The sequence below is a fragment of the Saccostrea cucullata genome, unplaced genomic scaffold, assembly GCF_032062105.1.
Source record: "Saccostrea cucullata isolate Sc308-1 unplaced genomic scaffold, CSIRO_AGI_Scuc_v1 ctg4182, whole genome shotgun sequence".
NCBI lineage: Eukaryota > Metazoa > Mollusca > Bivalvia > Ostreida > Ostreidae > Saccostrea > Saccostrea cuccullata.
Window position 1 is genome coordinate 51760 of NW_026923522.1, and position 12434 is coordinate 64193.

A 12434-nucleotide genomic window follows, 5' to 3' on the forward strand; every position below is an offset into this window, starting at 1 on the left:
AGAACTCTCCTTTCCCATTCATCATGCATGACATGTGCACGTGTTAATTTTGTTAAATTCCTTAAAGTATTGGGTTTCTGAAAATTTCAGGTTTCATATCCTAAAAATTCTATTTTTATTGAGCAAAAAGTAAAAACTTTTTCAGTATGCCCGATTTTGAAAATATGGCTAAATACTTCTTCCTCCCTATTGTGCGCTTACGCAGAAAAGTTAATTAAGTTTGCGTAGTTACCATGGTCTCAAGTACCCGGGAATTAATGCAAGTAGACCAAAACTTCAATGCAGTCTTTTTCAAACGTTGTTCTCTCCTTTACATTCTCAAATTGAATATGTTATATAGAAGTTTGAGCTAAATATACAGATGGCGTGATATTAACATTCAAGAAAAGAACGTCGTTTTGATTACGGTATTGACTTTAATTGTTATTTGTTTTTTATTTTTAATATATCAGTGGATATTTTAAATTCATAAAACAGTTTAACGGGATGGTAGTTAACCAGGGAGGTTTGTCTTTTCTGAATACATTAAATAAAATAAATTTCTTAAATAATGCCAAAAGAATAGTGTTTTTAATTTTTATTTGAATATATTTTCAAATCGCTTGTTGTTTGTTATCTAGATAAGATGTTTAAATGTAAGCAATTGAAACTTTGCAATTATATGTTCATGTTGTTGAATTGCGTTTAGAAGTCATTTGGAAGCAACTAGGAAGTGATTTGGAACCATTTGGATATTTGTTCCAATGCTCCGAGTAGTGACTCGGAAATTCCAAATGAAAAATTCCAAGTGATTTACATGGAAATTCCAAACGCAGCATGTGTGAATGAATATACACGGGGTGTACGCGGTCACATTTAATTTTCCGGGGAAATTTGTCCAAGTGTACTTAATATATTTATACAGCAGATTAAACAGAAACTGAGATTTTGACGGAATTATGACCCTTGGATAAAGGTTCGTCTACAGTATTTAAATTAACAGTCCAGAATCCCACATTTAGGACAGTACTTCATTAGTCACAATTTAAAAATGTACATTAATTTTATACATCTCTTGGTATTTCCTTACGTGTAGTATGCACGATGACAGTACACTATGAGAGGTTTTGATTATTAATACAGACATTAAGAGGAAGAGAAAGGGGTCTTTTACACATAAACTTTTACAATGGTAAACTAATTCTTCACAATTTTATTTATTTTTATTTTTGCATTTCACCTTTCCAACATTTACAACGTATATGTTTTTTTCGCGAGCAAGTAACAAATTAACTGCGAAATGAATGATCTTAATTGTACCCTTAATTTCGTTGTAGCATAATAAAATTAATTACTTGAGTGGAAATTGGAGCCTTCCTTTACCACTTTTCCTACGAAAAAGGATTATCGAATTTGGACAATATCCCCTCTTGTTTAAAAACGATACTACATGCCTGTATTATCAGAAAAAAAAATCCATATGCTTCCAGATTTGACCAAAAAATTTTATGGTCTGAGAATATCAGAGCGATTATATGAGGCATGATGATTATAGTTTATCATGCGCTGCGTAGTTTCTAACACATGAAGAAGAAAATATATTACTTATCTAAAGATTATTCATTTTTAATTATATCGATTTAATTGTTGAATTATTAAATTTTTTATTCCAGTTAATACACAAGAGTCTAAGATTGGAGAATCAAGAAATATTTCATGGACTGCAGATTATTTTCCCAAAACTGGACTTTACCTCATTTTTCATGCATATAACGGTTCGGTAACACAGATAATGCAGATAGGGGATAGTGACCCGTCAACTGAAAAGTATGTTTATCACACCCGACCCCTTGATTCTGTTGATATACAGTTTGAGGTGAAGAATATAGCGCTGCAAGATGCCGGATATTACCTAGGAGGTACCTCGGAGGCGGATGCTTGGTCGAAAGATGGAGGAACTGTACTTCTTGTATCTGGTAATTTTTTTAATAGAATCTTCATAACTTTTCTGACTTATGTTTACACACCAAAGAGGGAATTTGAATGTAAGCAATAAACTACTAATTACGTTTTCTCTTTAAACTGCTGTATGTATCAAATTCAAACTTTTGCGTTCGTGTAATATGTTGACTCAAAACATATCAAATGAAAGTTTTAGACTTTTTTTCAGAGAACTATTCGTACAAACTAAAACATCACATATATTTTTACAAAAAAGGTATATAAACTCCTAAAAGAGACACTTTATCTGTTAAGTTCCTTTCTAATTCATCAACTCTTTATTTACAATCAATTTAGGGATACCAGTTAAGCCTATTATATCTGGAAATCTAAACATTCAAGTTAGAAGATATGCCGACCTGAAATGTGAAAGTAGATCTACGTCTGCCCCGTCCTATTACAAGAAGTTTCCGCCATTAACGTATTCATGGTTTGTCAACAACACCAGGATAAATGGGGAGGTTAGAGAGACCTACAGCTTTACTGTCACCAAAGATGTTAAATACAACAGATACATTTGTCAGGCAAAGGAAACCCTAGAATCAGAGAGAAGTGAGGAAATTCAGATTAATCCTTTATGTAAGTAATAATTTATAGCATATTTTGTTGAGGAAGATCAAAATTAAATATGCGTAAGATAAACTAACATGACATATTATAAAAATGCTATAAAAATTCTGCTGAGTAATTAGACAACTCAAAAAGTATATAAACTTGGTTCTTAAAGCAGTGAACGCGAAAAAGATTAACGAAAATGACATTTATTGCAAAATACTGGTCAAGATGAGACATGAGAAGTTTTTGGAAACTACCTTTTGTTTTATTTTACAGATGGTCCAGAAACTGTACTTGTAACCCCCGTGCCACCAACTGACGGACAAAGTGTTCATGACGGGGAAACATTTGGTCCATACACCTGTTCAGCTGACTGTAACCCACCTTGTAACGTGCAGTGGAAACTCAGAGATCCCTCAGGGGGTTTTAGAGACGTTACACCACTTGGGCCGTCTTCAGTTACTGTACCAGAGCTAACAGCGAATAGAAATAGTATGGCATTGATTCGATGTGTAGTAAACGGCACCGAAGGCAAAGAAACATCATCCATCAAACTGAACATACAGTGTAAGACTGTTTTAAAGCATTGTCTCAAAATATTTGATACACTAAAAAATAACAACGGACGGAAGAAATCAATAAAAAGACACCCCTGCAGTACCGAAATGAACCGAAATTAAGTTGTGTTCAGTTCCGCTATAGCATGGTTTAAACACAGTTTTCTTTTCTATAATATTAAAGAACATGTCTGAAAATTAGATACCTAATATCTCGTACAGTGTCACTATAATGTTATGTAAAGATTATATAAATATGTCATCGATGAGGGTAAATTAATTTTGTAAATGTGTTCTTTCCTCTATATTTCGTTTCTACATTGAGTAATTTCATACTGTGTATTGTAATATTTATGATTCCTGTCCTTAATACACATATACAATTTTGAAAGAAAGAACAATAAATGAAGAAAAGGATCTAAAGTGCGTGCTAGTTATAGACTTTGGTTAAAATATGTAACATTTCAAATTTCAACAGGCATTGGGTAGGTCAGATGTCTGTTTATCAAAATTATTAAGAAAGCCAGTTTGTTCTGGGTATTACAGAAAACATTCCGTATTAACCGTGCATAGAATTCTATTACATTCCTTTCATGTGACAGGTTTCAAACAGGTTTGCATGCTTGATTTCGCCACAGAATGATTAGAGTTAGGGTGAAATTATACTCTTAACATTTTTTCTTCTGTTGCGGCATTGTTAACTGGAAATACTGTTTTTTTTGTTTTTGCTTTTTGTTTGATTGTTTTTTTTTTTTTTTTTTTTTACAAATACCTAATTTTCAAAAATTATTTTCATTAGATTTATCGGATCCAAAGGTATATATTAATGGCATTCTTAAAAATTCCCTAACCCTTGATGAAGGATCTCCTCTACTTTTGGCATGTAACATGGAGGGAAATCCGATTCCAGATACCATCCTAAAAGAAGTCACTGGTAACAAGATCTTGGTGCAACGTACTAGTACCTGGATAAACCACACACTGAGAAGGGAAGCAGTGTGCTCTGACACAAGCACCTACAGCTGCGAGGGAAGCTCTTCAGAGTTTGAAAGAAAAAATCAATCATTCCTTATCAATGTTCTTTGTAGGTATACTTTCCGATTTTGCACACATTCAAAATATTTATTACAAAGTTGACAAAGTAGAGATTCAATTTATGGCATATGAATAAAAGATAAGATTTCAATATTTGTGTAACTTGTATATAAATGTTAAAATAATCATATTAGTTTCAATAAATAACAATTTCTTTATGTGTCAGATCATTAAACGCAGCGAATAAGCAAAATAAACATAATTTTCTTTATTTCGTATCAATTTGAATTCTGAAGTTTAAAAACATCAACTCCATTCCATTTCTTTTCAATTGCCGTTTAATAATACTGTATACAGGGAAATTTTCGCCCCCGTTTTATTTTCGTCCCTTTCGCCCTAGCCTTGGTTGGGCGAATTTAAAACGGGGCGAATTCAAAAATTAAAGTTTAATTTCTTTAATGAAAATATAATTGGGCGAATTTAAAACTGGGCAAAACTGTTTGCAAGATTTAAAGGGCGAAATAAAGCGGGCGAAAAAAACCCTGTATACTGTATGTATATATGTATTCATGATTAAAATATCATTTTAAGTTATTTGAAATGCGTTATAGAGGAATCAGGTCTGCCAATTTTCCCATACCATGACAAGTATTTTTGTGTCAATATGTTGGCTTTTTACTTTCAAAGATGGGTGTTTATTCAAGTACTCAAAAACTTTATATCATCAAAATAAGTTTTACATGTAAGTTGTGTTTACTTTAAATCGACTAGAATTTTATCTTAGTGCATGTATTAAATACAACAATATGCACTTACATGTTTCTGTTTTCTGCAGAGGAGGGACATAAATGTTAAAAAGATGTGTATCATAAATTGCATATACTTATTTTTTTCTATGACTTATTTTCTGTATATTTCTCTAAAAATTCAAAAAGGCTTTAATTTCACAAATGTTAACCATACTCCATTTCTCATGATATTTCAGGCGACCCTCGCATTGATTTGACAACTGTAGTCAAAACCAACTATGGCTCAATGAGTGGCCCGGATGTTAATGTTCCTGTGGATGTGCCAGTGGTTGCAAATCCCCCAATATCTTTAACAGAGATCACGTGGTCAGGTCCGTCAGCGACGTCTATATCGACCGATGTAGATTTACAAAGAGATACCTTAATATACAAACAAATGATCAGAAGCAGTATTCCCATTCCTGATCAGAGAGCATTCGGAAACTACTCACTGATGTACAAAGAAAAAAAGATCATTGAGATTACAATTAATGCCGAAGGTTGGACTTTTAAAATATAAAGTTTAATCTACTAATTGACTTTTAAAAATAATCTTTTTAATGCTAGATTCATATTAATGCCGAAAATAATATAAACTTACTTTTTACGTACTTTTCAGCTTAGTGACATTATTCAGTTAAAAAGCATTTTCATCGAATGAAACACTTTTATAGGAATCCTTAAAAACTATATCCATTTCTATAATTTTAAAATAAAAGTAATGATAATCTTCTAAGATGTAGCAACCGTCGGCAATAGGCCTATATTAAATTTCCTTTGTCTGAAATGAAAAAAAAAATCCCGTATTTGTATTGGATTTTCCTCGTTTTTCATTGAAAAGGCAGTTTACATGTTAAATGCGATTTCTCTTCAGTGTACCTTATATCAAGCCCGATTCACCCTTTTTTAGGCTTTCATTATTTAAATTTTAAAAATAGATAGGCAATCTTTTATTCCCTAGATACATGTAACAACCTGAAGCAGATACATTTTACCTGTAAAAAATTCTCTGTTAAGATTCATATTAACCCTTTATAATATCTTTTTATTTTATATTTTCCTTAAATCTAAAATATCTAATATCAATAATTCCATTTTTCTGTCATTTGGCGATTATACGAAACACAAAATTTATTCATGCTTTTCATTTTTTAGACATATTTTATCATTTTATTGTGAGACATCAACCTTAAATAATGTATATCACAACTGAAATTATCCAGACATCATCTTGAATAATGACTATAATACCTTTTACACTTTCACTTTTTTTATTTGTAAGATAAACCTCAGCCACCTTTAAACTTCACCGGATATTCCTACGCCTCTGGCTACGTCAATCTTACTTGGATATCAAACTTTAATGGCGGACCAGACCAAGTCTTTACCTTGTATGGTAAGGAGGGGTCCAACTGGAGAGTTATCAAAAATTTAACAGACCCGGGGGAAGGAGAAGTTGGATTCTTTGACCCTGGACTGTTAAAAACAGGACAAGAATACTGGTTCCGGTTGGAGAGTTGTAACAGAATCAGCTGTTCCTCAAAGCCTGCTGAAGTAAAGGTCACAGTGCGAGGTAATTAACTCTCTCGTAAAACAATATTTGTATGCAACTCACTGTGTTTTAAAAATTCTTTCCTTGGGAACAGAAAAGAGCATTATTTGTATGAAAAATATATTCAAATACATATTAACAATTATCATACGTCTGCAATCAAGATTCAGAGACTAGTAGTTTTGCTCTGTCTCTTTCTCTTTTGTCTGCCAAAAAATAGCTTATGTGTGGTCTATGCTAGAACTATCACAGGAGACATTTCTCGAAACCTTTCGTATGATATATATATTTTTTAAAAAACTCTCAATGCTGAAATGGTTTAACTGTAATTTTTTGACAGAAGTTTAACCTTCGCCATAAGCTGCCATACAGGGGCATCAGTGTTTTACGAAGACATTATTTTAATGTTGCTTGATATTCTTTCTTGTACAACAATACGGTCATTCATACTAGAGTAATGAAAGAGAAATATGTCTACATTTTCAGCTTTATCCAGCCCTTCGGCTCAGTCAGATGATACGACAATTGTGATTGGTGCTTCTGTGGCTATTTTTGTCATCATTGTTGTCCTGGCTATAATAGTCGCCATGTTTTTACTAAAAAAGAAATCAGCCGAGCAAATAGAGAAAAACGAAAAACGATTGAGTAAACGTAAGCAATATATATTGTTTAGCAGCATGACTTTAGGGTTTCATAACTTTGTTGTGTTTTCTAAACATGTAAAAAAAACCTCACAATTTAAAAAACCTTATTGTTTCCAGGAAATAATCACATCTTTAGGTTTTTAGTTGAGCAGTAGAATTAGCTCAAAGATAGGTATACTTTTCTAATCCCCATCAATAATGTTTGTTACTTTATTTTTCAGCCGCAGAACCAGACAATACTCAACCGGATGTCGTGTACGCTGCTGTTGACAAGAGTCTCCTGATGAAAAACAAACAACAGGCTGACGTAGTGAAGAGTGACGTCATCAAGGATACAAATGGTTCGTTGTCTTTTTCTTTCTGTCCCCGTCTTTTTCCTTCTTCTTTTTCTTTTTTTGGAAGAACTTTTGGATTTTTCTCATCCACATTTTTTGAGTCCTCGGATTTTTTAAAAATTGAAAATAGAAACATCTTCATCAAAAGAAGATGATCATTTAATAAAGAAAAGTGATGAAATATCATCTAAAAGGCAAACGAATAAAAAATAAGAAAGGATTTTTTTTAATGCGTTTATATCAGGTTTAACTCCAAAAAATGAATTTGAAGATTTTTTCAATCCCTTGAGGACGTGCACTAAACGTTTCACTATTGCAAATTTCGTGAAGCACCTTTAAAAGATTTGAAGAGGTTTATGTCATATACTTCATAAAATTTCACGCAGTTAAAGTCATTATAATATAGTTCCCTCTGACTATTAGCAGAGAAGTCCTTTGGAAAATAAGCCTAAGATTGTTAAAATTGATGAAAGAGGAAAAATAATTCCATTAAAAACAAAAATTAATAATGACTATGAATAGGGCGAAACTTAACATCACAGGTAATTCAGAGATGAAATAAATTACCTATTAGAAGATCATACATTCTTTGATCTTTTATACCTAAGATAGGCTTTTTACTTTCATAAGAAACATATCATGTTTAAGCAAAGAAGCTTGTAAACAATGACCTCTGTCAAAAAACATCGGTCAAATGTTGTAAATTGCAATCAAGAAAACGTATAAAAAGAACATTACGTTTCAATAATTCCAATCTTAATTTTATTTATTGATTCCCTGTGTTTTGATTGGACGAAAACAAATTCAAGAAAAAGTTTACACATCGATGAATTCTTCAATCAGAACTACTTTCTTGACTGTTGTAAAAACAATGAAAACAGATAGGCCTACTAGTCCGTTTTAGCTATAAATTATGATTAGGCTACAAGAAACTTGAAATAAAAAATGAATGAATGAAAATGAGATAAACAGGACTGTCAGACGGGAATATTATGTTTATGTCACTCATGTACTGTCGGATCACGAGTGTGAATTTTAAAAAATTCATGCTGTCATTTTCTCGACGTTCAATATCAGCTCAGTTGGTATCGATGTGATAGGGAAAAGAAACGTACCTCAGACTCTTGCCTTTTTCAGCATCAAATGCATATGTTTACATCCTACAGATCCCATATTCTCCCTAAATCTTTGAACGAACCAGAGCAAAACAACATTCAATGGGTTTTATAAGTTTATTTGTTGATTGTTTTGACAATCTAAGTTGGATTTTATCGATATTCATCTTGTATATGTTTCTTTGCGGTGTTAAAGTATTCATACGCCGTACAAAATAACGGATTATATGGCGGCCTCAAATGGAAATAATTTTAATAATTCAAAAAAAAATTGTAATTGGAATTATAAGAATTAAACGTTCTTTTTTCAGAATTTATCGATGTGTAAACTCTGCCTTTTTTCTCACAAACTTTACATAAAAGTGCTTCGCACTTTTATTCAGTTTATGAGCAAAAAGGCAGAGTTTACACATCGATAAATTCTGAAAAAAGAACGTTTAATCCTATAATGTTTTCAATTTATTTGAAGCAAGTAAAATTTTGAAATATTAACTTTCTGACAATGAGCCCATTTTACAGAAATTAAATTGTGACACCTTATTCTTTTACTTTGCACATGTCGCTTTAAAATCTACATTGGAAACGAAAAAGACTTTGAAACAAAAGTTGGTTGCTTAAAACATATTTGTAGATGAACGCGAAAACCTGTACTCTAACACAGAGGATGCCAAATTACTAACCAATTCAAACCCAAAGAAAGAAAACAGAAAGAAAAAGAAAAAGGAAGAGAAGACGTCACGGCAGGAGGACGAGGAGGAAGAGGGGGCGACGTACGGAAACGTGGACACCAGGACGGTGGTAAGAGTAGACACAGTTACAGATAGGTACAGGGTTAAGAATTCAAGTAGATAGAGACAAGGACAGGGGTCAGAGGTCAAGTGGTTAGAGACAAGGACAGTGGTCAGAGGTCAAGTAGTTAGAGAAATAAAGATGGTGGTAAAAATGCAAGTAGTTAGACACAATTGTAACAGATTTAAAATGAAATACGTGAAGATAACAAACATTATTCGAGCTCCAAATTTCTTTAATGTTACAAAATAGGAGCAGAGCAAACACGGAATTCCAAAACATCATAGGTAAGATTAGGTGCCACAGAGGAGTGAGCATCCTCTGTCGACCGGTCACATACCTTGTGCTCCTATCTAAATCATTGAAAAATACCTGTTAGAAGATCGAACATGTCATAGAAATATACATCATATAGTTTAACGTTAACCCCTTACCCACAGTCACGCATTTTGAACATATATTTCATTTCCTATTTCTAATGCAAAATCTAGCATATACCTTTTCCCCGCAATCACGCATTTTCACGCAAATTAAAAGTTTCATTTATTCTTCATTTCTAATGCAGTAGGTTTGTAAAACACCTGTTGATTGGCTAATGTGCTTTGTTTGAAGCAGTAAAACGAGCATTAACGTGAGTGGAAGCTTTTAATTGCGACGTCATAGTAGATCATCATAAAACCACAATGTTCCGTGACGTCGCAAGTAAAAGTAAAAGTCAGTTTGCGATCGTTAAATCAGCATAAACGGTCGCAAATTCCAAATTAGAAGATAGTTATTCCCTAATATATTGCCAAATTCCTTCTTTTTGATACTTACTTAAATGTCATGAACTAAGAAAAGCCATTTTCTTATTACAATATTTCGTCATAATATTATTTACGCTAAACTTTAAAGAAACTTGTACCATGCTATGAAGTGCTTGCAGGGAAATGGTTATGTCATATTTCTATGACGTTTACATAAAGTGTATGTTGCATAACAATTCAGTAATTTGTAAAGAGTTAAGAAATTTGAATGATAAAAACCTGTCTAATTCTTTTGTAAGCGGATAAAGATTTTTCAGAGACTTCTGATATTAAGAACAAGGTAACAACTAATCATTGTCATTTTATAGAATTTTACTTTGTGAAAGATCGTTAAAATAAGTTTGCAGACAAATGAAGACACATGCTTTTGTTCGACAAATGTCCGAGAAATTTTATTGTGTTTTAATAGTAATGTAGTATGTGGCATCTGCAAAAATGTATCAGAGTTTTAAAACAATGATAGAGAGCTTCGCTTCTATACAAAGAAGACTGTTTTAATGATTTTTTCGTACACAATTAAATTTAAAATAATTCAGCTATCTGCTATGAATTTTTACAGAATCAGGATGGACTAATATACATCGATGTTGATTTTGCAAATAAGCCCCCTAGTTCAGACACAAAAGGGAGACCAGTCATACATGGAGAAGAAGAGAGAACGGAGTACACGTTCATGGATTTCTCCAAGAAAGCGCCACCTATGCAGGAAGAAGAAGATAAAGAAAATTGATAGAGATTCATTTTTGATACTCAATTTTTTACAAACATACGGTATAAAAGTATTTTTTTTTTATCTAAATGAAATTATTCAATTTTTTAAAATGTCGGTATTTTTTTAAATAAAGAAGACCTATATGTTGTTATTAAAATTTCTCCTGGAAGATTATTATCAAGTTCATAAATTTAAACATGTTTGTCATATCCAACAACAACGATTTGTTCACTTAGACCTACCCTATTAGTAAAGCAGAGACCTGTCATCGATAGTACATTTAATATTCCATACTTTAAGTATCTACTTAAAAAAAATGTTATGTCATAAGTAATTGAAAATCTAACACAAAGACTTCAGTCATTAATTCGATTCAACTATTCTATATGAGACTTACTAACAAGTAACTGTTTTACATAGAAGCACTGTCTGGATCATCAATCAATTTTATAATTCTTTATTCCTTTGAATCTTTTTTCATATCATTCTTAATCATATCATTTTGTTATAGATATGTCTATGTGTTTTATTTCAACTAATAATAATCAAAGTGTCTTCCCTTTCACGTCATTGATATTTTTTAAAGCTGTGTTTACATCAATCATTTCTTCAAATTGCATAAATTTATACCAATGTGTGTGTTTTATGAGAGAGTGAGTGAGAGAGAGAGAGAGAGAGAGAGAGAGAGAGAGAGAGAGAGAGAGAGAGAGAGAGAGAGAGAGAGAGAGAGAGAGAGAGAGAGAGAGAGAGAGAGAGAGAGAGAGAGAGAGAGAGAGAGAGAGAGAGAGAGAGAGAGTTGTGAGTCATTGATTATTTTGTTGCAAAAGCAGCATGGACATTTATCATTTCGAGAGAAAGAGAAAGAAACCTTCCCTTATGTTTGAATGTTCTAAGCTATTTCTTTCACAGATTAAACCATATATTTGTTTTATCATTTTTATAATTTTAAAGAGGAATTCTATGAGGATTTTTTTGTATTGTACATGTTCCTTGTTGAAAGAGAATAATGTTCATATCACAAACAAATATACTGTTTATCATAAAGTTTTGAAATGTGTTTCTATTAATGAGGGAAAGAATCAAAAGTAAATCTCTATAAGTGTTTGTAAACCCTCAAGAACAAAACAAAAGTCACAATGTATTCTACGAGGGCCGTTCAAAAATTACGCGGACTGTGCTATTATTTACTCTTACAGACGTCATAGAGTTATGAAATTTCACAGAAATATGTATCTCAAAGATTTCAATAAATTTTGGGCAAAATTCCTGTATTTTAAAAACATTCTACTAAAATTATCGGTATATTGATATCGCTGATGGAGAGGTACGGAGCACGACAAAAAATCTGAAGCAAAAGCATTTGGAATTCAAAATTTAACTTATTTATTTTCTATAATTCGCAATATTTTTCGACAATTTTCTCAAATGTATCTTTAATTTGTTCTGTTATTGTGTATTTGGATTTCTGGCGTGATATTTGAAGTACTAACAGAAATAAAGTGATTTTCCTTTTATGCGATTCCCGTGAAAACGACTGTGAAAATGACGTCTCGTGAAATGACGGCG

The 12434-nt window shown here is 32.2% G+C and overlaps 1 protein-coding gene across 6 annotated transcripts in view; it reads left to right on the plus strand.

Annotated features, from left to right (window-relative positions):
• The window catches only part of LOC134264196 (carcinoembryonic antigen-related cell adhesion molecule 5-like), a 42556-nt gene extending 30641 nt beyond the window's left edge, over nucleotides 1-11915 (plus strand). For 3 of the 6 annotated variants that reach the window (XM_062746484.1, XM_062746489.1, XM_062746488.1), the window contains exons 3-12: nucleotides 1653-1955; nucleotides 2278-2559; nucleotides 2812-3102; nucleotides 3892-4176; nucleotides 5113-5415; nucleotides 6198-6488; nucleotides 6954-7118; nucleotides 7333-7452; nucleotides 9193-9359; nucleotides 10716-11915. In XM_062746484.1, the coding sequence (XP_062602468.1) occupies nucleotides 1653-1955; nucleotides 2278-2559; nucleotides 2812-3102; nucleotides 3892-4176; nucleotides 5113-5415; nucleotides 6198-6488; nucleotides 6954-7118; nucleotides 7333-7452; nucleotides 9193-9359; nucleotides 10716-10886 (2378 nt within the window). In that variant the 3' untranslated portion in view covers nucleotides 10887-11915. The remainder of the gene's footprint in view (nucleotides 1-1652; nucleotides 1956-2277; nucleotides 2560-2811; nucleotides 3103-3891; nucleotides 4177-5112; nucleotides 5416-6197; nucleotides 6489-6953; nucleotides 7119-7332; nucleotides 7453-9192; nucleotides 9360-10715) is intronic. The other 3 variants (XM_062746485.1, XM_062746487.1, XM_062746486.1) reach the window with 3 other exon arrangements.
• The last annotated feature ends 519 nt before the right edge of the window (nucleotides 11916-12434 follow it).